The following is a 26,896-nucleotide window of genomic DNA, read 5'->3' on the forward strand; positions in this document are numbered from 1 at the left end:
TTGAATTTTACTCTAGATGGTTGGAAGACCTCCCTCAACAGTCTGTTTCATCTGGTCATTTGACTTCTACTTGATGTACCAAGCCTTTTTTATGTACATAATTTTGTCACTAGTGATGCCTCTGTCCTTAGGAAACACTTCCATTCCATTCTTTGTCCATGTGGACCTCTCTATTTTGTGTTGCTGTTTTTTCCTTTCAGGCCACATGTGCATGCATCCAAGAAAGTGCATGTTGCTTTTTGTTAAATTTGTGTATTGCACATCAATGTGAAAGTTTAACGGTTTCACATAGTGCCTCTACAGTGTAGAGGTGCTTTACATTTGCTTCCATCAAGGTGATTTACATGTAACGCTTTAGTTAACATGACAGAATAACATTTGAGTTACCCTTGATGTGTAACAATTACCTTACACATGATCTTGTAACTTGCTTGAACAGCAGATTATTACTGGATAAAAATTTGGAGTGTTTTACTAAATAGTCTTTAGGGACACAACTATCAGGGTAGTTCAAGAAGAGACTGAAAAGCTTTGTTTATAGGAATCTTCCAAAAAGGGGAAGGACTGGTTTAGTTGTGAAAGCAAGGAACAGAGAGTGATTGAAGCATCAAATAATTAGTCTTTATGGAAACTACAGGTTTTTCTTTATCACAGTATTACAAGTTGTAGTGAGTTATGGTTAGTACCTGCTAGAGATGATGTTTGTTTTGATAAAGTAATGCTGAATTATAATTTTAGCTGGTCATGTTGAGATTCATTGTTTCTTTGTAGGTTGAAGCCTACCAGGCAGCATTGCTATCTGGTTTACAAAGACATTTTAGGGACTTTCTGAAAGCTTCTTTGGAATGCATCCTTCGTATTGCTTACCATTGGCTTTGTAGTTTGTAACTCACGTTTGCTTGCTTTCGGTTTGTTGACTGTGTTTTAGGCTGCCCAGCATGTCTTTGTTTCTCCCAAGGTGCATAGCCTGTTTACAATCGCTCCTTACAGTCTTTCACCAGTGCTCACTTTCTGTAAACAGGCCTTTAAATTTTATTCCTAATCTTGCCAGGCTTACTGTGCATTCAAAGACAGAGGTCAAATACCGGACTCTGTCTTCCGAGGTAACTTGTGGTTACTTTTTTTTCTGACTTCAAAATGAGAGGATTTATGTGACAGTGCTGGTGGGTAACCATCTGAGAGGAAAGTAATTTTTTCTAGCACAACAACAAAATGTAAGTCTCTAAATGAACTGCGCAAATATTTCAGGATATATCAGAATTATGAAAGCACAAATGGAGTACATTTTTATTGTAATTTTGAAGTGCGGTGGAAACAGATATTTTAATACGATCAAAACAAATCATACATTTGGTGATGTCATTTCCACGCAGTTTGTGCACTTTATAGTTTTATCAGTAAAACTGTATCTCTGTGCAGATGTAATGCCCATTTCAATCGAAAACGTCTGTAATGCCAGTGCGCTACCACACCATGCATACTCCACTCAACTCCACGCTGCCTTCTACTCTATAACACTCAACTTCACGGCTCACTAGGTCACTCTGCTGCCCCCTATGCTATGCCCTTCCACTTTATGCCGTCACTCTACTCCACTCCACTCTGCTGTACGATACTGCACTCTACTACTACACTCTGTCACTCCACTCTAGGCCACTGCACTCTACACCACTTTGCTCCACTCTGCGGCACTTTGTGCCAGTCTGCGCCCCTTTACCCTACTCTGTGCCACTTTACTCCACCATGTGCCATTCCACTGCATCTTACTGCGCTCTACACTATGCCACTCCACGGCACTCCACTCCATGACACTTTACTCCACTCCGTGCTACACCCATCCACTGTACGTCACTCCACTCTATTTACTCCTCTGCACAGCTTCAATCAACGACACTACGACTCGCCACTCTGCGCCACTCTGCTCCACTCCTAGTTGTGACACTTTAATCCACTATACGCCATTCTACTCTGTGCCACTCGACTCAGACACTTTATTCTACTGTTTTATGCCATTTTACTCTACTCCTATCTATGGCACTCCACCCTATGCCACTTTACTCCACTCTGTGCCACTATACTCTACTCCCCTTTACTCCTCTCTGCGCCCCCCCCTTACTCCGCTCCTTTACTCCACTCCCCTTTTACTCCACTCTACACCCCTTTACTACACTCTGTGCCTGACTCCATTCTCCTATACACCCCACTCTACACTCCACTCCCCTCTGTGCCACTCTACTCCCCTCTGTGCTACTCTACTCCCCTCTCTGCCACTCCATTCTGTGCCCCTCCACTCTACAACATTTTACTCCACTCTGTGAGACACTGCTCTATGCCCCTTCACACCACTCCACACCCCTCCACATCACTCCACCATACACCCCTCCACATCACTCCACTATAGACCACTCCACTCTAAGCTGCAAACTTTTAGCCATGCTGAACAGCAGCCGTGCTGGTGTGCAATGGCTAAAACACATTGTCAAAGCCAGTAGCTCTTGCATAGATGAGACTGATTGGCTTCTCCAGTGCTTGTTTAGATAGTAAACATACATATTTTGCAGCATGACTTTTTTCTGGATTCACCTGCTGGTGTGCATTATTCCTCCATCTAGTGGTTGAGTTTAGAATTCTTCTCTTGCAGTCCTCTTTCCTTTTTCTTTTTTGTTGTTATTGTTCTTTGGTCATCTTCTGTTGTTACCATTTGACATCAGACCCCCGCCCTAGAAGCCCCTGCCCATGGTCACCATCTTCAGATTATTTTTCTGCTGTTTGATCTGGAATCTCTGAAAGTCGAAAGAAGAGAGGAAAAAGCAATAGATTGACAAATAATGCCAAACTTCCAACCTATCATAGAGCTAGAAAGAAGAGAATAACTGATATCCACTGCGAAAACATCAAAGAAGTAGGTGGGGCATGCAGGTGACCCATGAGGAGTTCATAGAATGCTCAAGCAAGGGGCCTTCTTCACTGAGGTATATAGAGAACACAGCCTTTAGATTGTTCCCTGAGTGCCTCCACAACTTTCTGTATGTAATTGCAAAGCGTGCCAACACCTTTTGGAATAATAGGAGAGCTGTATAAAAACATAAACGAGAGGTAAAAAATAAAGTGACTATCAGTGGAAAGGATGGAAAGCAATGAATGGTTTTAAGTGGGGTAACACTTGGCTGCTAGGAAGATAAAAAACTGTGCTACTTAAATAAGCAAAGACCTGCAAAAAGCCAGATAGCTGTGTTGTATACAGAAAACTTCAATAACTTCTAATATAAAAATTCTTTGGAAATGTGTAGTTGTACCCACACAGATCTGGGAACCCTGTTGTGTCCACACACAGCACTCATTGTATGATTAGTATTCATGGCATCGCTTGGTACGCGTTTTCAAAATGTTCTAACTCTCGACTCTGGATGCAGTTATTGTCTGTCCTCGGGGAGAGTTGGTAACTGTGTATTTGTTTTTCTTCCTTTCACCATTCAGCTGAGGAACAAACTGAACCAAGAGCAGAATGCCAAGTTGCAGCAACAGAGGGAGAGTTTGAACAAGCGAAATTCTGAGGTGGCGTCCATGGATAAGCGTGTGAATGAGCTGCGGGAGCGGCTCTGGAAGAAGAAGGCAGCACTACAGCAGAAGGAGAATGTACCAGTAAGTGTCCGGTGCCTGCCATCACAGGCATCACTCTCTTTTCACATACTCTCTAAGACAAGTTATTGATGGGCAATCCATCTCTGCAAATAGCTGAAACCCAGCAGTCTTCTCCATTTTGTATGGACCTGTGCGACTGAGATATGTTGTGTTGTATCGTGCCGTATTGCTGTGTGTGCCGTAATGGAAACATTTCTTCACTTAGATCTCTTCTGATGGGAATCTACCCCAGCAGGTGGTATCATCTACTAATCGTGTGGCTCAAGTTGGTCCCTACATCCAGTCTGCCACCATGCCACGTCTCCCATCGAGACCAGATCTCCTGGTGAAACCTGCCTGTCCAGAAGGGATCACAACATTGCCAGTTTCAGACGGACCTCTTAAAACACAGACTCTTCCCAACATGAGAGCTGGCACAGGGTCGCAGACGAAACTGTTGAATGGTAATTTAATGCTAATCACATTCCTTTCCGCCGATTCCCAATGTGTTTTTTTCCCCTTAATTTTTGGCTAAACCTGGTTTCCTTTCAAAGTTTGGCAAAACACTTTTTTGCACCTCCAGTTATAGATTTAAATGTTTTTAATTTTTTACGTAAAATATAATAATATTGTTCCTCTAAGGTGTAACTTTATTTTCTGTATTATGTGGAAATATGTCTTAAACTGGTCTTGTGGAATTGTATCAAGTAATTTATCGAGAAACTGTACATTGACACTACATTGAGACACGTTCTACTACTTTCTCCTTGTGACTTGGCAATTGTACTTTAGCTCTGTACCGAAAAGCTTCAGTATTAATATTTGCTTTCTCCAAATTTTAGATTTTGCTGGTAGAATATTTTTGGGTTTATTTTCTAGTTATAACACAGTTAATTTCTAGATTCATTCATAAGAGAGCTGAATAAAAGTGACCAGTGAGGAATCAGGTGTTTTACAATGGCTATTCTTATATTCAACTTGAAGCAGCACTGTTTCCTTTTATCATGATGTCTGTCTCACACTTTCATCATGCCTAACTGACATGAGAGTAGAATCACTAGGACCAGCAGATTCACTTAAGGATTACTTTTCTGTCTAATTCAGTCTCCTTACGCAATGGATTCCTCACCATGGGTCTCCGTTAGAAGTAAGTGCACTGATGAATACTTAACAGAGCAACAGATGATGCTCCTGGTGCACTTGTTAGCAGCATTACAAATTGACTTAATCTGCAGTATCAGACCACTATGTTCTTAGTAGCTGCTGAGCCTCAGCAGGTCTATAAAGATGTTGAAGGGAACAAGCCCCCGCCCCATGTGTTTCCTTTAGCAGTAAGAGCAGAGCACAGAAAGGGAGGCTCTACTTTTTTTTATGACTCCTGTTTTCTTGTGTGTGGGTACCAGGAGTATTGGTAAGGAGTTTCCATCTACTTCCCTTTCAGACCTGTTTATCTGTTTCCCCGCTTCTACATCATTAATTACTCTGAGGGCCCATCTTGAGAAATGTTGCTTAATTTACTCTTGTGACTTCTAAGTGCCATAAATGGATGAGCTTTCAGCTGAACTAATAGCATCACTAAAACTATTAGAAGAACACACATAATGCATTTTTTTTTATATCTGCCCACTTCCACTTATCACTTTGTCTGAAAAGCTTCTTAGACATTCTGTTTCACATCTATGCATCTGCATAGACATGGACACAGGGTGTCTGCTTGCCCATAAAATCACTTCTTATAAAATGAATAAAAAACTGCCCATTCGGTAGTATGAAAGGTTTGTCTAGGGTCAGATGTTGGGCTGGGCTTGTAAATTAAAGTTTATATAAGAGCTATTGGGTCTATCCAGTCTGCAAGTTTTGCCTCTCTTTAGTCACAGACCCTACAGAATCACCGTTGATGTCACCTGCTCAGTGCCATATACAGCTAAAGAGGAGCAGTAGGCATCACGGGCAGGGGTGTCACAAAATCTGTTTCTTGACTTTCTTCTTGTCTTCTCCTAAATGTTGCATGCAGTGGCGGCTGCCTCCAAGCTTGATATTTCACTCCTTTCCTGGCTGTGTTTTTTTTAAAACAGTTTTCTTTTTACAAGTATTACTCGTTCAGCAGTAATGGTTTAAAAAAATGGGTCAAAATTATGTGATAAAATATGGTTCCCTGATTAAGTTATTTTGTGTTAAAATATTCTGTTGCAGTGCATCCACACTTATTTTTCTGTAGATGAATAATGCACTTACATTCAACATTGCTGTGTGTGGCCCCCACGTTAAACCACTTTTATCGTTACTCATTTCAGCAGTTCAGCAAATCTGTGTCTGGATGTAACCGCCAATAATAAGTTGCCATTTGCTACATAAAACCTCTGTTATGTAACAATATCATGTGATTTTGTAACTCGACTCACTGATGTTTTCACTGATGTTCCGAACTCTACCAGTTAAATATGTAGAGATGCATTGCATTGACTGCTGGTAAATAACCAATTGCAGAGCCAGTGTTCATGTAGGTCGTTTGCAATTTGATAATGATTTTGCCTTTTCGTTTCCAAGGGGATAATACTGAGTGTTTGCTCTGGAGGTAGTGGTAGATGAACAGAGAAACACCACATGCTAAAGTGATTTTATATTAAGAGAGACCCCTGGTAGCTGACTTTGTTTATAGTGAGATGATCTCGACCTTAGCTTGATGTAAGCTAAACATTTAAAATGTTTGATGGAAATTCCCTCCTTTCCACTTATATAGCTTTACCAGTTTAGAATCATTAGGTTTACATATGCTTGCATGCACAATTATGTGTGTTATTTTAGCAGTAGGTGGGCGGATACAGAAGTTGCTTGGAGGGGATGTGGTATGCAGCGACAGACATGACGGGGAAGGGTCATTGACCAGGCTTTGTGGAAGAGAGCAGAGGGTGATTTAATTGCAATAAAGTTCTGTGTGATAACAGCCATAGTTATGAAGATACTTTCTAATCTGACTTTCTGCTACTTTACTAGGCTCATCAACCCAAGGTGTTACACCCCCACCAGCTGTACCTGATTGGAGCAATTCAAACTGTGATAACCTTAACACAGGATCAGCAAAAGGAACTGAGAATGGCATAGGGCATGGTGAGCATTCTTTATACGCAAGAGGTGCATGTAAACTGAGTAAATGTTTAACTACGCAAGTGGGTACTATGACCCATTTTTGTTTCTGACTAATTGTTTTATCTGGTCACTGGCAATATTCTAAGTAACAAACTTTGCCAAATTGAAGATGAGTAACTGATGAAGATACTGTAGCTAAGATCTTCTGTTAGACAGTTGCGCCTTCCAGGTTTTTATCACTTAGATTTCAGATATTTACACAAATGTTGTCCTTTATATTGCCTCACTTTCAGTTGGTGACAGCGATGTCCTTATGAGAGAGAGAGAGAAAAAAATGCGCCCATATTCCATGTTTGATTCTGTGGATCCAACCACTGGACTTCCAGTGTTTGGCATGCTGCGTAAAAACCAAAGCAGCGAAGATCTCCTTCGAGATGCGCAGGTACTGTGATACAGAACATTGGTTATCTTTGAATTTAAAAAGCATTCCATCAGAGTTTTCTGTATAAAAAAAATGTGATTAGTTACCTACATTAGCCTGATAGAAATAAGGATTTCAGGATTATACTTAAGGTTTTGTTAATGTCAGAGAGGAATATAAACATCTCTCAAGTAGCCCATTATCCTTTACTGGCCCTGTTAAAAGATTTTGGGCCGGATTTAGAGTTTGACGGACGGGTTACTCCGTCACAAATGAGAAGTATATCCCGTCCGTCGTATTACGATTTCAATAGGTTACTGTGGAATCATAATACTAGACTGGACTAGATGTCCATCACATTTGTGACAGAGTAATCCCATCTGCCAAACTCTAAATCATTAATTTTGAGATATTGTTCTTTAGTTTAAGGTTGGGGAAAAACAGAGAATAGTATGATAATCCCTGTAATGTTTTCCTTGTATCCCTGTTCAGATATTTCACCTGTTTTGCTCTGACAAAATGCTTCACATCTGACAGTAAATCTACACATTAATTCCCCAAAATGATGTGTTGAGCGATTGCCTTGCATTTGTCTTTTTTTAAATATGTTTACAAGGTATGCTTTTTTATTGCTATAGCAGAGATATCTGAGATTTGCACATTCAAAGTAATATGTTATTTATCTGTTCAGCACCTTACTTCACATTGTTCATGAAGTCTTGATGTCTTCTAACTTTATTTTTGAAGATTCCATTGCAACACAGCTTTTGATCTTGCTTTTGAGTATATATTAGTGCTGTGTTTGTAGTTATTTTACTGTTTCCATTAGGTGTGTCTTAATCATTTGCATGTCAGCCAGTTATATATTGTATGATTGGTGTGGCTGAAATTTTGCTAGATCGACTGACTGCTACCTGGATTAAATCTCCCATATGTAGCATGAGAATGAGGCCATTGCAGTTTGGGTGTTCTGCTGGTGACAGTAGGCTTCTGCTGGCTTAACTAGACTGTGTTGGATGGGTTGTAGAAGTTCTGGTACTTTGTTCTAGTTTAGATTTGTGGCAAAAATATAAAAACGGTGTTTGGTTACTGTTCACCCAGTATTGCGAAAGTGGTAATATTTGGAGTGACCACATCACTTGCATCTAAATTTGCTTTTAGGCAATAATTTTTTTTCTTTTAAAATCCTATAAACTCATGCTTCGACATTAAATTAACTTGCGTTCGAGGGAATGTAGTGTAGGATTTCAGGCCGGTTTCTTAGCTTGGTTAGAATACATTAAGATCTTTATAGAGATAGGTAAGCAGTACCTGCAAATGGCCAATATTTTCTGATAGTGTTCCACCCCACCGATATGTAGTTAAACTAGCAGCTTTGTCTTCGATGGTGTTAAGCTTGAAAATAAGATGCAGACAAGCTCACAATGTCCTTTAGGCACTGCTTCACTGTTAATGAAGAGAACTTTCTTGTACCGCCAGTTATACTCTGCATGAAAGTTCCCTTTCTAGTGGGCTCAGACACTGGTAGGCTTCTTAGTACTGGAGCAGCAGATAGACCTGAAAGTTTGGAACTTTCTCCAAAAAGAAAGGTTTTGCAGCGCAACTCTCTTCTAGATTCACATGCTGTGCATTAATCCCCCATCTGGTGGTTAAGTCCGGAATGCTACACTTTTTTTTTTTTCTCTTTTTTTTTTCTTCTTCTCTCTCTCTCCTCTCTCTTCTATTTTCTGTTTTTGTTATTGGTGGGTGTAAGGAAATGCCTCCTTGGCATGGTTACCCCCTGACTTTTTGCCTTTGCTGATGCTATGTTTTGATTTGAAAGTGTGCTGAGGCCTGCTAACCAGACCCCAGCACCAGTGTTCTTTCCCTAACCTGTACTTTTGTTTTACACAATTGGCACACCCTGGCATCCAGGTAAGTCCCTTGTAACTGGTACCCCTGGTACCAAGGGCCCTGATGCCAGGGAAGGTCTCTAAGGGCTGCAGCATATCTTATGCCACCCTGGGGACCCCTTACTCAGCACAGACACACTGCTTTCCAGCTTGTGTGTGCTGGTGAGGACAAAACGAGTAAGTCGACATGGCACTCCCCTCAGGGTGCCATGCCAACCTCACACTGCCTATGCAGTATAGATAAGTCACCCCTCTAGCAGGCCTTACAGCCCTAAGGCAGGGTGCACTATACCATAGGTGAGGGCACCAGTGCATGAGTACTGTGCCCCTACAGTGTCTAAGCAAAACCTTAGACATTGTAAGTGCAGGGTAGCCATAAGAGTATATGGTCTGGGAGTCTGTCAAACACTAACTCCACAGCACCATAATGGCTGCACTGAAAACTGGGAAGTTTGGTATCAAACTTCTCAGCACAATAAATGCACACTGATGCCAGTGTACATTTTATTGTGAAATACACCCCAGAGGGCACCTTAGAGGTGCCCCTGAAACCTTAACCAACTACCCGTTTAGGCGGACTGGTTTTAGCAGCCTGCCACACTCGAGACATGTTGCTGGCCACATGGGGAGAGTGCCTTTGTCACTCTGTGGCCAGTAACAAAGCCTGCACTGGGTGGAGATGCTATCACCTCCCCCAGGCAGGAGCTGTAACACCTGGCGGTGAGCCTCAAAGGCTCACCCCCTTTGTTCCAGCACCACAGGCACTCCAGCTAGTGGAGTTGCCCGCCCCCTCCGGCCACGGCCCCACTTTTGGCGGCAAGGCCGAAGGAATTAATGAGAAAAACAAGGAGGAGTCACTGGCCAGTCTGGACAGCCCTTAAGGTGCCCTGAGCTGAAGTGACTCTAACTTTTAGAAATCCTCCATCTTGCAGATGGAGGATTTCCCCAATAGGGATAGGAATGTGACCCCCTCCCCTTGGGAGGAGGCACAAAGAGGGTGTACCCACCCTCAGGGCTAGTAGCCATTGGCTACTAACCCCCCAGACCTAAACACGCCCTTAAATTTAGTATTTAAGGGCTCCCCTGAACCTAAGAATTTAGATTCCTGCAACTTACAGAAGAAGAGGACTGCTGAGCTGAAAAACCCTGCAGAGAAGAAGAAGACACCAACTGCTTTGGCCCCAGCCCTACCGGCCTGTCTCCCTCCTTCAGAAGAAACCTGCTCCAGCGACGCTTTCCCTGGGACCAGCGACCTCTGAATCCCCAGAGGACTGCCCTGCTTCCAAGAGACCAAGAAACTCCCGAGAACAGCGGCTCTGTTCAACAAAGACTGCAACTTTGTATCCAGAGGAGCAGATTTAAAGACCCCTCCAATCCCCGCAAGAAGCGTGAGACTTGCAACACTGCACCCGGCGACCCCGACTCAACTGGTGGAGAACCAACACCTCAGGGAGGACCCTCCGGCGACTCCGAGACTGTGAGTAACCAAAGTTGTCCCCCCTGAGCCCCCAGAGCGACGCCTGCAGAGGGAATCCCGAGGCACCCCCTGACTGCGACTGCCTGACTCTGAAATCCCGAAGCCTGGAAAAGACCCTGCACCCGCAGCCCCCAGGACCTGAAGGATCGGAACTCCAGTGCAGGAGTGACCCCCAGGAGGCCCTCTCCCTTGCCCAGGTGGTGGCTACCCCGAGGAGCCACCCCCTTGCCTGCCTGCATCGCTGAAGAGACCCCTTGGTCTCTCATTGAAACCTATTGAAAACCTGACGCGTGTTTGCACACTGCAACCGGCCCCCCAGTGCAGCTGAGGGTGTACTTTTTGTGTGAGCTTGTGTCCCCCCCGGTGCCCTACAAAACCCCCCTGGTCTGCCCTCCGAAGACGCGGGTACTTACCTGCTGGCAGACTGGAACCGGGGCACCCCCTGCTCTATTGAAGCCTATGTGTTTTGGGCACCACTTTGAACTCTGCACCTGACCGGCCCTGAGCTGCTGGTGTGGTGACTTTGGGGTTGCTCTGAACCCCCAACGGTGGGCTACTTTGGACCCCAATTTGAACCCCGTAGGTGGTTTACTTACCTGCAAGAACTAACATTACTTTACCTCCCCAGGAGCTGTTGAAAATTGCACTAAGTGTCCACTTTTGAAATAGCTATATGTGTTTTGTGTAAAAAAGTATATATGCTATTGTGATTATTCAAAGTTCCTAAAGCACTTACCTGCAATACCTTTCAAATGAGATATTACATGTAGAATTTGAACCTGTGGTTCTTAAAAGAAAATATATTTTTCTATAACAAAACCTATTGGCCTGGAATTGTCTCTGAGTGTGTGTTCCTCATTTATTGCCTGTGTGTATGTACAACAAATGCTTAACACTACTCCTTTGATAAGCCTACTGCTCGACCACACTACCACAAAATAGAGCATTAGTATTCTCTCTTTTTGCCACTATCTTACCTCTAAGGGGAACCCTTGGACTCTGTGCATACTATTCCTTACTTTGAAATAGTGCATACAGAGCCAACTTCCTACATTGGTGGATCAGCGGTGGGGTACAAGACTTTGCATTTGCTGGACTACTCAGCCAATACCTGATCACACGACAAATTCCAAAAATTGTAATTAGAAATTTATTTTTGCAATTTGAACTATTTTTCTAAATTCTTAAAAGTCCTGCTAGGGCCTTGTGTTAGTCCCTGTTAGCATTTCTTTTAGAGTTTAAAAGTTTTGTGAAAGTTTGAATTAGAACCTAGAACTAGTTTTAGATTCTTAAAAAGCATTCCAACTTTTAGAAGCATAATGTCTAGTACAGATGTAAATGTGATGGAACTCGACATCACCCATTACCTCCATCTTAAGATGAGGGAGCTAAGGTCACTCTGTAAAATAAAGAAAATAACAATGTGCCCCAGACCTTCCAAACTACAGCTCCAGGAGCTTTTGGCAGAGTTTGAAAAGGCCAACCTCTCTGAGGATGGCAACACAGAGGATGAAGATAGTGACTTGGAGGAAAATTCCCACCTACCAGTCCTAACTAGGGAGAACAAGGCCTCTCAAGCCCTGTCTCCAAACATAATAGTCAGAGATGCTGGTTCCCTCACAGGAGGGACCAACCTCTCTGAAATCACTGAGGATAATCCCAGTGAAGAGGACATCCAGTTAGCCAGGATTGCCAAAAGATTGGCTTTGGAAAGACAGATCCTAGCCATAGAAAGGGAAAGACAAGAGATGGGCCTAGGACCCATCAATGGTGGCAGCAACATAACTAGGGTCAGAGATTCTCCTGACATGTTGAAAATCCCTAAAGGGATTGTAACTAAATATGAAGATGGTGATGACATCACCAAATGGTTCACAGTTTTTGAGAGGGCTTGTGTAACCAGAAAAGTGAACAGATCTCACTGGGGTGCTCTCCTTTGGGAAATGTTCACTGGAAAGTGTAGGGATAGTGTAGGAAGTTGGCTCTGTATGCACTATTTCAAAGTAAGGAATAGTATGCACAGAGTCCAAGGGTTCCCCTTAGAGGTAAGATAGTGGCAAAAAGAGATAATACTAATGCTCTATTTTGTGGTAGTGTGGTCGAGCAGTAGGCTTATCCAAGGAGTAGTGTTAAGCATTTGTTGTACATACACATAGACAATAAATGAGGTACACACACTCAGAGACAAATCCAGCCAATAGGTTTTTATATAGAAAAATATCTTTTCTTAGTTTATTTTAAGAACCACAGGTTCAAATTCTACATGTAATATCTCATTCGAAAGGTATTGCAGGTAAGTACTTTAGGAACTTCAAATCATCAACATTGCATGTATACTTTTCAAGTTATTGACAAATAGCTGTTTTAAAAGTGGACACTTAGTGCAATTTTCACAGTTCCTAGGGGAGGTAAGTATTTGTTAGGTTAACCAGGTAAGTAAGACACTTACAGGGCTTAGTTCTTGGTCCAAGGTAGCCCACCGTTGGGGGTTCAGGGCAACCCCAAAGTCACCACACCAGCAGCTCAGGGCCGGTCAGGTGCAGGGTTCAAAGTGGTGCCCAAAACGCATAGGCTAGAATGGAGAGAAGGGGGTGCCCCGGTTCCGGTCTGCTTGCAGGTAAGTACCCGCGTCTTCGGAGGGCAGACCAGGGGGGTTTTGTAGGGCACCGGGGGGGACACAAGTCCACACAGAAATTTCACCCTCAGCAGCGCGGGGGCGGCCGGGTGCAGTGTAGAAACAAGCGTCGGGTTTTCAATGTTAGTCTATGAGAGATCTCGGGATCTCTTCAGCGCTGCAGGCAGGCAAGGGGGGGATTCCTCGGGGAAACCTCCACTTGGGCAAGGGAGAGGGACTCCTGGGGGTCACTTCTCCAGTGAAAGTCCGGTCCGTCAGGTCCTGGGGGCTGCGGGTGCAGGGTCTCTCCCAGGCGTCGGGACTTTAGGTTCAAAGAGTCGCGGTCAGGGGAAGCCTCGGGATTCCCTCTGCAGGCGGCGCTGTGGGGGCTCAGGGGGGACAGGTTTTGGTACTCACAGTATCAGAGTAGTCCTGGGGTCCCTCCTGAGGTGTTGGATCGCCACCAGCCGAGTCGGTGTCGCCGGGTGCAGTGTTGCCAGTCTCACGCTTCTTGCGGGGAGCTTGCAGGGTTCTTTCAAGGCTGCTGGAAACAAAGTTGCAGCCTTTCTTGGAGCAGGTCCGCTGTCCTCGGGAGTTTCTTGTCTTTTCGAAGCAGGGGCAGTCCTCAGAGGATGTCGAGGTCGCTGGTCCCTTTGGAAGGCGTCGCTGGAGCAGGATCTTTGGAAGGCAGGAGACAGGCCGGTGAGTTTCTGGAGCCAAGGCAGTTGTCGTCTTCTGGTCTTCCGCTGCAGGGGTTTTCAGCTGGGCAGTCCTTCTTCTTGTAGTTGCAGGAATCTAATTTTCTAGGGTTCAGGGTAGCCCTTAAATACTAAATTTAAGGGCGTGTTTAGGTCTGGGGGGTTAGTAGCCAATGGCTACTTGCCCTGAGGGTGGGTACACCCTCTTTGTGCCTCCTCCCAAGGGGAGGGGGTCACAATCCTAACCCTATTGGGGGAATCCTCCATCTGCAAGATGGAGGATTTCTAAAAGTTAGAGTCACTTCAGCTCAGGACACCTTAGGGGCTGTCCTGACTGGCCAGTGACTCCTCCTTGTTGCTTTCTTTGTTCCCTCCAGCCTTGCCGCCAAAAGTGGGGGCCGTGGCCGGAGGGGGCGGGCAACTCCACTAAGCTGGAGTGCCCTGCTGGGCTGTGACAAAGGGGTGAGCCTTTGAGGCTCACCGCCAGGTGTTACAGCTCCTGCCTGGGGGAGGTGTTAGCATCTCCACCCAGTGCAGGCTTTGTTACTGGCCTCAGAGTGACAAAGGCACTCTCCCCATGGGGCCAGCAACATGTCTCTAGTGTGGCAGGCTGCTGGAACCAGTCAGCCTACACAGCTAGTTGGTTAAGTTTCAGGGGGCACCTCTAAGGTGCCCTCTGTGGTGTATTTTACACTAAAATGTACACTGGCATCAGTGTGCATTTATTGTGCTGAGAAGTTTGATACCAAACTTCCCAGTTTTCAGTGTAGCCATTATGGTGCTGTGGAGTTCGTGTTTGACAGACTCCCAGACCATATACTCTTATGGCTACCCTGTACTTACAATGTCTAAGGTTTTGTTTAGACACTGTAGGGGTACCATGCTCATGCACTGGTACCCTCACCTATGGTATAGTGCACCCTGCCTTAGGGCTGTAAGGCCTGCTAGAGGGGTGTCTTACCTATACTGCATAGGCAGTGAGAGGCTGGCATGGCACCCTGAGGGGAGTGCCATGTCGACTTACTCGTTTTGTCCTCACTAGCACACACAAGCTGGCAAGCAGTGTGTCTGTGCTGAGTGAGAGGTCTCCAGGGTGGCATAAGACATGCGGCAGCCCTTAGAGACCTTCCTTGGCATCAGGGCCCTTGGTACTAGAAGTACCAGTTACAAGGGACTTATCTGGATGCCAGGGTCTGCCAATTGTGGATACAAAAGTACATTTTAGGTGAAGGAACACTGGTGCTGGGGCCTGGTTAGCAGGGTCCCAGCACTCTTCTCAGTCAAGTCAGCATCAGTATCAGGCAAAAAGTGGGGGGTAACTGCAACAGGGAGCCATTTCTTTACACAAGCCCCCCCCAGCCCACAGGCCAGGAGACTCAGCCCAAGCTGGGAGAGTCTTCCTAGTCTGTCAGGCGAGGAAGAGTAGGAGAAATAGGCTGGTTAGTTGCAGGGCCTACTCTGCCTTACATCCTTCTGTTCAGCTCATTCCCTTTGGGGAACTGACCCACTTCCACAGTGATAGGACCTAGTCTGAATTGCCTCTTGTCTGCTTCTTCAATGTCTCCACCCATTCTTTTTATTTTGGGTTTAGAGGTATCCACCTCTGCTAATCTTATCTTAGCCAGGGTCATCCCTAGCTTACCCAAAGAGGTTACCCAGAGCTGGAGTAACCCCACCATGACCAACAGGGTCAGGGGGCCTAACTTGCTATTTGGCATGGGGTCTGACCACCATGCCAAGGATAGTGCAGCCACAAAGGCTAACACCCAGCAGAGGCCACTGACAGCTGTCAGTGCCCAGAACCACACCTTTAGCTCTTCACCTAAAAGGGAAGGGGCTAAGTTACAGGCTTCTTTGGGTTCAGGTTGCCTGTCTGCTGTATTGGAGTGGGGGGTTACCACATCTTGTAGTAAACACCCTTCTTCCACTCTTTCTTCTGTTAGCTGAGGAGCCACCCACTCAGGTTTAACAGTTGCCTGACTAGCCAGGACTTCTTGTGGGTCAGGTTGGACTTTATCAGGGCCATTTTTGGAGTTCTCCCCTACTGGAGCAGAATCTCATTGGCTTGCTGTAACCTTGGCTAAAGGTTGTCCACCCTTCCTACTCTGTTTTCTTTTCTTCTTCTTCTGGGGCCTGCTTGCATTTACTGCAGAGGCAGGACTTCCAGAATCCTTGGGAGAGGACTGGCACTGGACCAGTTCCTCTCTTGAGCTCTGACTAACCTCTGGGTAGTCATTTCCAAGGAGACAATCAAGGGGGAGGTCTGTACTGACTACTACCCTTCTCCAGCTAAGAGTGCCACCCACTTCTATGGGCACTAAAGCCACAGGCCTCTTAGTGACCCTGTCTAGGCTAACTCTTACCCTGGCAGTCTCACCTGGGATGTACTGGTTTGAGAGCACCAGCCTGTCATGCACAATAGTGTGACTGGCACAAGTGTCTCTCAGGGCAGTGGTTGGGATTCCATTCACCAGTAGGTGGTGGAAGTGTCTACTTCCCTCTGGAATCTCCAACTCACCTGTTGGGCCCTGTTTCCAGTTGAAGGCTATGAAGACCTCCTCATCTGAGGAGTCATCTCCCATGGCTACACTGGTTACCCCTGGAATTTTGTTCTGGGGTTTGTTTTTGGGACAAGAGTTGTCCTTGGTGTGGTGCCCAGACTGTTTACAGTTGTGGCACCATGCCTTAGTGGCATCCCAGTTCTTACCCTGGTACCCACCTTTGTTTTGGGTTGTGTCTTGGGGCCCACCCACCTGTTCTGGTTTTTGGGGGCCTACAGAGGACTCTTTTTCTTTGTTTCTAGTGTCACCCATTTTCTCCTGGGGAGTTTTTGTAACCCCTTTCTTTTGGTCACCCCCAGTGGAAGTTTTGGTTACCCTAGTCTTGACCCAGTGGTCTGCCTTCTTTCCCAATTCTTGGGGAGAAATTGGACCTAGGTCTACCAGATACTGATGCAACTTTTCATTGAAGCAGTTACTTAAAATGTGTTCTTTCATAAACAAATTATAAAGCCCAACATAGTCACACACTTCATTTCCAGTTAACCAACCATCTAGTGTTTTTACTGAGTAGTCTACAAAATCAACCCAGGTCTGGCTCGAGGATTTTTGAGCCCCCCTGAATCTAATTCTATACTCAGTGGAGAATCCAAAGCCCTCAATCAGGGTACCCTTCATGAGGTCATAAGATTCTGCATCTTTTCCAGAGAGTGTGAGGAGTCTATCCCTACACTTTCCAGTGAACATTTCCCAAAGGAGAGCACCCCAGTGAGATCTGTTTACTTTTCTGGTTACACAAGCCCTCTCAAAAGCTGTGAACCATTTGGTGATGTCATCACCATCTTCATATTTTGTTACAATCCCTTTGGGGATTTTTAGGATGTCAGGAGAATCTCTGACCCTATTTAAGTTGCTGCCACCATCGATGGGACCTAGGCCCATCTCTTTTCTTTCCCTCTCTATGGCTAGGATCTGTCTTTCCAAAGCCAATCTTTTGGCCATCCTGGCTAACTGGATGTCCTCTTCACTGGGGCTATCCTCAGTGATTTCAGAGGTGTTGGTCTCTCCTGTGAGGGAACCAGCATCTCTGACTATTATTTTTGGAGTCAGGGTTTGAGGGACCCTGTTCTCCCTAGATAGGATTGGTAGGGGGGAATTTTCCTCCAAGTCACTATCCTCTTCCTCTGAGTTGCCACCCTCAGAGGGGTTGGCCTTTTCAAACTCTGCCAAAAGCTCCTGGAGCTGTATTTTGGTAGGTTTGGGGCCCATTGTTATTTTCTTTATTTTACAGAGTGACCTTAGCTCCCTCATCTTAAGATGGAGGTAAGGTGTGGTGTCGAGTTCCACCACGGTCACATCTGTGCTAGACATTTTGCTTCTAAAAGTTGGAATACTTTTTAAGAATCTACAACTGGTTCTAGAATCTAATTCAAACTTTTACAAACTTTTAAACTCTAAAAGAAATGCTAAACAGGATCTAACACAAGGCCCTAGCAGGTCTTTTAAGAATTTAGAAAACTTTTCAAATTGCAAAAATCAATTTCTAATGACAATTTTGGAATTTGTCGTGTGATCAGGTATTGGCTGAGTAGTCCAGCAAATGCAAAGTCTTGTACCCCACCGCTGATCCACCAATGTAGGAAGTTGGCTCTGTATGCACTATTTCAAAGTAAGGAATAGTATGCACAGAGTCCAAGGGTTCCCTTTAGAGGTAAGATAGTGGCAAAAAGAGATAATACTAATGCTCTATTTTGTGGTAGTGTGGTCGAGCAGTAGGCTTATCCAAGGAGTAGTGTTAAGCATTTGTTGTACATACACATAGACAATAAATGAGGTATACACACTCAGAGACAAATCCAGCCAATAGGTTTTTATATAGAAAAATATATTTTCTTAGTTTATTTTAAGAACCACAGGTTCAAATTCTACATGTAATATCTCATTCGAAAGGTATTGCAGGTAAGTACTTTAGGAACTTCAAATCATCAACATTGCATGTATACTTTTCAAGTTATTCACAAATAGCTGTTTTAAAAGTGGACACTTAGTGCAATTTTCACAGTTCCTAGGGGAGGTAAGTATTTGTTAGGTTAACCAGGTAAGTAAGACACTTACAGGGCTTAGTTCTTGGTCCAAGGTAGCCCACCGTTGGGGGTTCAGGGCAACCCCAAAGTCACCACACCAGCAGCTCAGGGCCAGTCAGGTGCAGGGTTCAAAGTGGTGCCCAAAACGCATAGGCTAGAATGGAGAGAAGGGGGTGCCCCGGTTCCGGTCTGCTTGCAGGTAAGTACCCGCGTCTTCGGAGGGCAGACCAGGGGGGTTTTGTAGGGCACCGGGGGGGACACAAGTCCACACAGAAATTTCACCCTCAGCAGCGCGGGGGCGGCCGGGTGCAGTGTAGAAACAAGCGTCGGGTTTTCAATGTTAGTCTATGAGAGATCTCGGGATCTCTTCAGCGCTGCAGGCAGGCAAGGGGGGGATTCCTCGGGGAAACCTCCACTTGGGCAAGGGAGAGGGACTCCTGGGGGTCACTTCTCCAGTGAAAGTCCGGTCCGTCAGGTCCTGGGGGCTGCGGGTGCAGGGTCTCTCCCAGGCGTCGGGACTTTAGGTTCAAAGAGTCGCGGTCAGGGGAAGCCTCGGGATTCCCTCTGCAGGCGGCGCTGTGGGGGCTCAGGGGGGACAGGTTTTGGTACTCACAGTATCAGAGTAGTCCTGGGGTCCCTCCTGAGGTGTTGGATCGCCACCAGCCGAGTCGGTGTCGCCGGGTGCAGTGTTGCCAGTCTCACGCTTCTTGCGGGGAGCTTGCAGGGTTCTTTCAAGGCTGCTGGAAACAAAGTTGCAGCCTTTCTTGGAGCAGGTCCGCTGTCCTCGGGAGTTTCTTGTCTTTTCGAAGCAGGGGCAGTCCTCAGAGGATGTCGAGGTCGCTGGTCCCTTTGGAAGGCGTCGCTGGAGCAGGATCTTTGGAAGGCAGGAGACAGGCCGGTGAGTTTCTGGAGCCAAGGCAGTTGTCGTCTTCTGGTCTTCCGCTGCAGGGGTTTTCAGCTGGGCAGTCCTTCTTCTTGTAGTTGCAGGAATCTAATTTTCTAGGGTTCAGGGTAGCCCTTAAATACTAAATTTAAGGGCGTGTTTAGGTCTGGGGGGTTAGTAGCCAATGGCTACTTGCCCTGAGGGTGGGTACACCCTCTTTGTGCCTCCTCCCAAGGGGAGGGGGTCACAATCCTAACCCTATTGGGGGAATCCTCCATCTGCAAGATGGAGGATTTCTAAAAGTTAGAGTCACTTCAGCTCAGGACACCTTAGGGGCTGTCCTGACTGGCCAGTGACTCCTCCTTGTTGCTTTCTTTGTTCCCTCCAGCCTTGCCGCCAAAAGTGGGGGCCGTGGCCGGAGGGGGCGGGCAACTCCACTAAGCTGGAGTGCCCTGCTGGGCTGTGACAAAGGGGTGAGCCTTTGAGGCTCACCGCCAGGTGTTACAGCTCCTGCCTGGGGGAGGTGTTAGCATCTCCACCCAGTGCAGGCTTTGTTACTGGCCTCAGAGTGACAAAGGCACTCTCCCCATGGGGCCAGCAACATGTCTCTAGTGTGGCAGGCTGCTGGAACCAGTCAGCCTACACAGCTAGTTGGTTAAGTTTCAGGGGGCACCTCTAAGGTGCCCTCTGTGGTGTATTTTACACTAAAATGTACACTGGCATCAGTGTGCATTTATTGTGCTGAGAAGTTTGATACCAAACTTCCCAGTTTTCAGTGTAGCCATTATGGTGCTGTGGAGTTCGTGTTTGACAGACTCCCAGACCATATACTCTTATGGCTACCCTGTACTTACAATGTCTAAGGTTTTGTTTAGACACTGTAGGGGTACCATGCTCATGCACTGGTACCCTCACCTATGGTATAGTGCACCCTGCCTTAGGGCTGTAAGGCCTGCTAGAGGGGTGTCTTACCTATACTGCATAGGCAGTGAGAGGCTGGCATGGCACCCTGAGGGGAGTGCCATGTCGACTTACTCGTTTTGTCCTCACTAGCACACACAAGCTGGCAAGCAGTGTGTCTGTGCTGAGTGAGAGGTCTCCAGGGTGGCATAAGACATGCGGCAGCCCTTAGAGACCTTCCTTGGCATCAGGGCCCTTGGTACTAGAAGTACCAGTTACAAGGGACTTATCTGGATGCCAGGGTCTGCCAATTGTGGATACAAAAGTACATTTTAGGTGAAGGAACACTGGTTAGCAGGGTCCCAGCACTCTTCTCAGTCAAGTCAGCATCAGTATCAGGCAAAAAGTGGGGGGTAACTGCAACAGGGAGCCATTTCTTTACAGATAGACTCCTCACACTCTCTGGAAAAGATGCAGAATCTTATGACCTCATGAAGGGTACCCTGATTGAGGGCTTTGGATTCTCCACTGAGGAGTATAGGATTAGATTCAGGGGGGCTCAAAAATCCTCGAGCCAGACCTGTGTTGATTTTGTAGACTACTCAGTGAAAACACTGGATGGTTGGATTCAAGGCAGTGGTGTAAATAATTATGAAGGGCTGTACAATTTATTTGTGAAAGAACACCTGTTAAGTAATTGTTCAAATGATAAACTGCATCAGCATCTGGTAGACCTAGGACCAATTTCTCCCCAAGAATTGGGAAAGAAGGCGGACCATTGGGTCAAGACTAGGGTGACCAAGACTTCCACAGGGGGTGACCAAAAGAAAGGGGTCACAAAGCCTCCCCAGGGGAAGAGTGTTGAGACATCCAAAAACAAAAATAGTAAAGAGTCTTCTTCAGGCCCCCAAAAACCTGCACAGGAGGGTGGGCCCAGAGCCTCTTCACAAAACAATTTTGGGTACAAGGGTAAAAACTTTGATCCCAAAAAGGCCTGGTGTCGTAGCTATAATCAGCCTGGACACCAAACTGGAGACAAGGCCTGTCCCAAGAAAACTACCACTTCTAACTCAACTCCAGCTAACACTGGAATGGCTAGTCTCCAAGTGGGATCAACAGTGTGTCCAGAGCAAATCAGGTGTCACACTGAAGCTACATTAGTCTCTGAGGGTGGGGTGGATTTAGCCACACTGGCTGCCTGGCCTCCTAACATGCAAAAATACAGGCAGCAGCTCTTAATTAATGGGACAAGTGTAGAAGGCCTGAGGGATACAGGTGCCAGTGTCACTATGGTGACAGAGAAACTGGTTTCCCCTGGTCAATACCTGGCTGGACAAACTTATCCAGTCACCAACGCTGACAATCAGACTAAAGTACATCCCATGGCTATGGTAACTTTAGAGTGGGGAGGGGTCAATGGCCTGAAACAGGTGGTGGTCTCCTCAAATATCCCAGTAGACTGTTTGCTTGGAAATGACCTGGAGTCCTCAGCATGGGCTGAGGTAGAACTGAAAACCCATGCAGCCATGCTGGGTATCCCTGAACTGGTGTGTGGGCACAGTGCAAGGCTCAGGGTGAAAAAGTAGAGCTGGAGCCTGGAAAAAGGGCCCAGCCTACCAAGAGAAAAAGAAAGCCAGCTGGGAAACCAGCTGCAACACAACAACAAAGAGAGAACCTCTCTTCCCAGGAAGAAGTTCTGCCCTCTGAGGGAACTGAGCCTATGGAGTTAGAACCTTATCAGGTTGAGCTCTTAGGCCCAGGGGGACCCTCAAGGGAGCAGTTGTGTAAGGGGCAAGAAACCTGTCCCTCTCTTGAAGGCCTTAGGCAGCAAGCTGCTGAAGAGTCCAATGGCAAGAAAACTGGAACACATAGGGTCTATTGGGAAGATGGGCTCCTGTACACTGAGGCAAGAGATCCCAAACCTGGTGCCACTAGGAGAGTGGTAGTGCCTCAGGCGTTCAGAGAGTTCATACTGACCTTAGCCCATGATATTCCCCTTGCTGGGCATTTGGGACAAACCAAGACGTGGGAGAGACTAGTCAACCACTTCTACTGGCCCAACATGTCCCAGAAAGTTAAGGAGTTTTGTGTCTCCTGTACCACCTGTCAAGCCAGTGGTAAGACAGGTGGACATCCAAAGGCCCCCCTCATTCCACTTCAAGTGGTGGGGGTCCCCTTTGAAAGAGTGGGTGTGGACACAGTGGGTCCACTTGAACCTCCCACAGCCTCAGGAAATATGCACATACTAGTAGTAGTGGATCATGCTACTAGGCATCCTGAAGCTATTCCCATTAGGTCGACTACTGCCCCTGCAGTAGCCAAGGCCCTCATTGGTATCTTTACCAGAGTGGGCTTCCCTAAGGAGGTGGTGTCTGACAGAGGTACCAACTTCATGTCCGCATACCTGAAACACATGTGGAATGAATGTGGAGTGACTTATTGTAGGAAGTTGGCTCTGTATGTGCTATTTCAAAGTAAGGAATAGCATGCACAGAGTCCAAGGGTTCCCCTTAGAGGTAAAATAGTGGTAAAAATAGATAATACTAATGCTCTATTTTGTGGTAGTGTGGTCGTGCAGTAGGCTTATCCAAGGAGTAGTGTTAAGCATTTGTTGTACATACACATAGACAATAAATGAGGTACACACACTCAGAGACAAATCCAGCCAATAGGTTTTTATATAGAAAAATATCTTTTCTTAGTTTATTTTAAGAACCACAGGTTCAAATTCTACATGTAATAGCTCATTCGAAAGGTATTGCAGGTAAGTACTTTAGGAACTTCAAATCATCAAAATTGCATGTATACTTTTCAAGTTATTCACAAATAGCTGTTTTAAAAGTGGACACAGTGCAATTTTCACAGTTCCTAGGGGAGGTAAGTATTTGTTAGTTTTACCAGGTAAGTAAGACACTTACAGGGTTCAGTTCTTGGTCCAAGGTAGCCCACCGTTGGGGGTTCAGAGCAACCCCAAAGTCACCACACCAGCAGCTCAGGGCCGGTCAGGTGCAGAGTTCAAAGTGGTGCCCAAAACACATAGGCTAGAATGGAGATAAGGGGGTGCCCCGGTTCCGGTCTGCTTGCAGGTAAGTACCCGCGTCTTCGGAGGGCAGACCAGGGGGGTTTTGTAGGGCACCGGGGGGGACACAAGTCCACACAGAAATTTCACCCTCAGCGGCGCGGGGGCGGCCGGGTGCAGTGTAGAAACAAGCGTCGGGTTCGCAATGTTAGTCTATGAGAGATCTCGGGATCTCTTCAGCGCTGCAGGCAGGCAAGGGGGGGGTTCCTCGGGGAAACCTCCACTTGGGCAAGGGAGAGGGACTCCTGGGGTTCACTTCTCCAGTGAAAGTCCGGTCCTTCAGGTCCTGGGGGCTGCGGGTGCAGGGTCTCTCCCAGGCGTCGGGACTTTAGGTTCAAAGAGTCGCGGTCAGGGGAAGCCTCGGGATTCCCTCTGCAGGCGGCGCTGTGGGGGCTCAGGGGGGACAGGTTTTGGTACTCACAGTATCAGAGTAGTCCTGGGGTCCCTCCTGAGGTGTTGGATCGCCACCAGCCGAGTCGGGGTCGCCGGGTGCAGTGTTGCAAGTCTCACGCTTCTTGCGGGGAGCTTGCAGGGTTCTTTAAAGTTGCTGGAAACAAAGTTGCAGCTTTTCTTGGAGCAGGTCCGCTGTCCTCGGGAGTTTCTTGTCTTTTCGAAGCAGGGGCAGTCCTCAGAGGATGTCGAGGTCGCTGGTCCCTTTGGAAGGCGTCGCTGGAGCAGGATCTTTGGAAGGCAGGAGACAGGCCGGTGAGTTTCTGGAGCCAAGGCAGTTGTCGTCTTCTGGTCTTCCGCTGCAGGGGTTTTCAGCTGGGCAGTCCTTCTTCTTGTAGTTGCAGGAATCTAATTTTCTAGGGTTCAGGGTAGCCCTTAAATACTAAATTTAAGGGCGTGTTTAGGTCTGGGGGGTTAGTAGCCAATGGCTACTAGCCCTGAGGGTGGGTACACCCTCTTTGTGCCTCCTCCCAAGGGGAGGGGGTCACAATCCTAACCCTATTGGGGGAATCCTCCATCTGCAAGATGGAGGATTTCTAAAAGTCAGAGTCACCTCAGCTCAGGACACCTTAGGGGCTGTCCTGACTGGCCAGTGACTCCTCCTTGTTTTTCTCATTATTTTCTCCGGCCTTGCCGCCAAAAGTGGGGCCTGGCCGGAGGGGGCGGGCAACTCCACTAGCTGGAGTGTCCTGCTGGGTTGGCACAAAGGAGGTGAGCCTTTGAGGCTCACCGCCAGGTGTGACAATTCCTGCCTGGGAGAGGTGTTAGCATCTCCACCCAGTGCAGGCTTTGTTACTGGCCTCAGAGTGACAAAGGCACTCTCCCCATGGGGCCAGCAACATGTCTCGGTTTGTGGCAGGCTGCTAAAACTAGTCAGCCTACACAGATAGTCGGTTAAGTTTCAGGGGGCACCTCTAAGGTGCCCTCTGTGGTGTATTTTACAATAAAATGTACACTGGCATCAGTGTGCATTTATTGTGCTGAGAAGTTTGATACCAAACTTCCCAGTTTTCAGTGTAGCCATTATGGTGCTGTGGAGTTCGTGTTTGACAGACTCCCAGACCATATACTCTTATGGCTACCCTGCACTTACAATGTCTAAGGTTTTGTTTAGACACTGTAGGGGTACCATGCTCATGCACTGGTACCCTCACCTATGGTATAGTGCACCCTGCCTTAGGGCTGTAAGGCCTGCTAGAGGGGTGTCTTACCTATACTGCATAGGCAGTGAGAGGCTGGCATGGCACCCTGAGGGGAGTGCCATGTCGACTTACTCGTTTTGTCCTCACTAGCACACACAAGCTGGTAAGCAGTGTGTCTGTGCTGAGTGAGAGGTCTCCAGGGTGGCATAAGACATGCTGCAGCCCTTAGAGACCTTCCTTGGCATCAGGGCCCTTGGTACTAGAAGTACCAGTTACAAGGGACTTATCTGGATGCCAGGGTCTGCCAATTGTGGATACAAAAGTACAGGTTTAGGGAAAGAACACTGGTGCTGGGGCCTGGTTAGCAGGCCTCAGCACACTTTCAATTGTAAACATAGCATCAGCAAAGGCAAAAAGTCAGGGGGCAACCATGCCAAGGAGGCATTTCCTTACACAACCCCCCCCCAAACGAAAGAGGATGAGACTAACCTTTCCCAAGAGAGTCTTCATTTTCTAAGTGGAAGAACCTGGAAAGGCCATCTGCATTGGCATGGGCAGTCCCAGGTCTGTGTTCCACTATAAAGTCCATTCCCTGTAGGGAGATGGACCACCTCAACAGTTTAGGATTTTCACCTTTCATTTGCATCAGCCATTTGAGAGGTCTGTGGTCGGTTTGAACTAGGAAGTGAGTCCCAAAGAGGTATGGTCTCAGCTTCTTCAGGGACCAAACCACAGCAAAGGCCTCCCTCTCAATGGCACTCCAACGCTGCTCCCTGGGGAGTAACCTCCTGCTAATGAAAGCAACAGGCTGGTCAAGGCCATCATCATTTGTTTGGGACAAAACTGCCCCTATCCCATGTTCAGAGGCATCAGTCTGCACAATGAACTGCTTAGAATAATCTGGAGCTTTGAGAACTGGTGCTGAGCACATTGCTTGTTTCAGGGTGTCAAAGGCCTGTTGGCAGTCCACAGTCCAGTTCACTTTCTTGGGCATTTTCTTGGAGGTGAGCTCAGTGAGGGCTGTCACAATGGATCCATATCCCTTCACAAACCTCCTGTAGTACCCAGTCAAGCCAAGGAATGCCCTGACTTGAGTCTGGGTTTTTGGAGCTACCCAGTCCAGAATGGTCTGGATCTTGGGTTGGAGTGGCTGAACTTGGCCTCCACCTACAAGGTGGCCCAAGTAAACCACAGTTCCCTGCCCTATCTGGCATTTGGATGCCTTGATAGAGAGGCCTGCAGATTGCAGAGCCTTCAAAACCTTCTTCAGGTGGACCAGGTGATCCTGCCAGGTGGAGCTAAAGACAGCAATATCATCAAGATAAGCTGTGCTAAAGGACTCCAAGCCAGCAAGGACTTGATTCACCAACCTTTGGAAGGTGGCAGGGGCATTCTTTAAACCAAAGGGCATAACAGTAAACTGATAATGCCCATCAGGTGTGGAGAATGCTGTCTTTTCTTTTGCTCCAGGTGCCATTTTTATTTGCCAGTACCCTGCTGTTAAGTCAAAGGTACTTAGAAATTTGGCAGCACCTAATTTATCAATGAGCTCATCAGCTCTTGGAATTGGATGAGCATCTGTCTTGGTGACAGAATTGAGCCCTCTGTAGTCCACACAAAACCTCATCTCTTTCTTTCCATCTGTGGTGTGAGGTTTGGGGACTAAGACCACTGGGCTAGCCCAGGGGCTGTCAGAGCGCTCAATGACTCCCAATTCCAGCATCTTGTGGACTTCCACCTTGATGCTTGCCTTAACATGGTCAGACTGTCTAAAGATTTTGTTCTTGACAGGCATGCTGTCTCCTGTGTCCACATCATGGGTACACAGGTGTGTCTGACCAGGGGTTAAGGAGAAGAGTTCAGGAAACTGTTGTAGGACTCTCCTACAATCAGCTTGCTGTTGGCCAGAGAGGGTGTCTGAGTAGATCACTCCATCTACTGTGCCATCTCTTGGGTCTGATGACAGAAGATCAGGGAGAGGTTCACTCTCTGCCTCCTGATCCTCATCTGTTACCATCAACAGATTCACATCAGCCCTGTCATGGGAGAG

The 26,896-nt window shown here is 46.8% G+C and overlaps 1 protein-coding gene across 2 annotated transcripts in view; it reads left to right on the forward strand.

The window, feature by feature from the left end:
• The window catches only part of TP53BP2 (tumor protein p53 binding protein 2), a 317,637-nt gene that overhangs the window by 119,815 nt on the left and 170,926 nt on the right, over positions 1-26,896 (forward strand). The window contains exons 8-11 of one of the 2 annotated variants that reach the window (XM_069233831.1): positions 3,478-3,642; positions 3,875-4,085; positions 6,616-6,729; positions 7,002-7,150. In XM_069233831.1, the coding sequence (XP_069089932.1) occupies positions 3,478-3,642; positions 3,875-4,085; positions 6,616-6,729; positions 7,002-7,150 (639 nt within the window). Of the gene's footprint in view, positions 1-3,477; positions 3,643-3,847; positions 4,086-6,615; positions 6,730-7,001; positions 7,151-26,896 lie in introns of both variants that reach the window. The other variant, XM_069233830.1, reaches the window with a different exon arrangement.

Source organism: Pleurodeles waltl, chromosome 5, assembly GCF_031143425.1.
Source record: "Pleurodeles waltl isolate 20211129_DDA chromosome 5, aPleWal1.hap1.20221129, whole genome shotgun sequence".
Lineage (NCBI taxonomy): Eukaryota > Metazoa > Chordata > Amphibia > Caudata > Salamandridae > Pleurodeles > Pleurodeles waltl.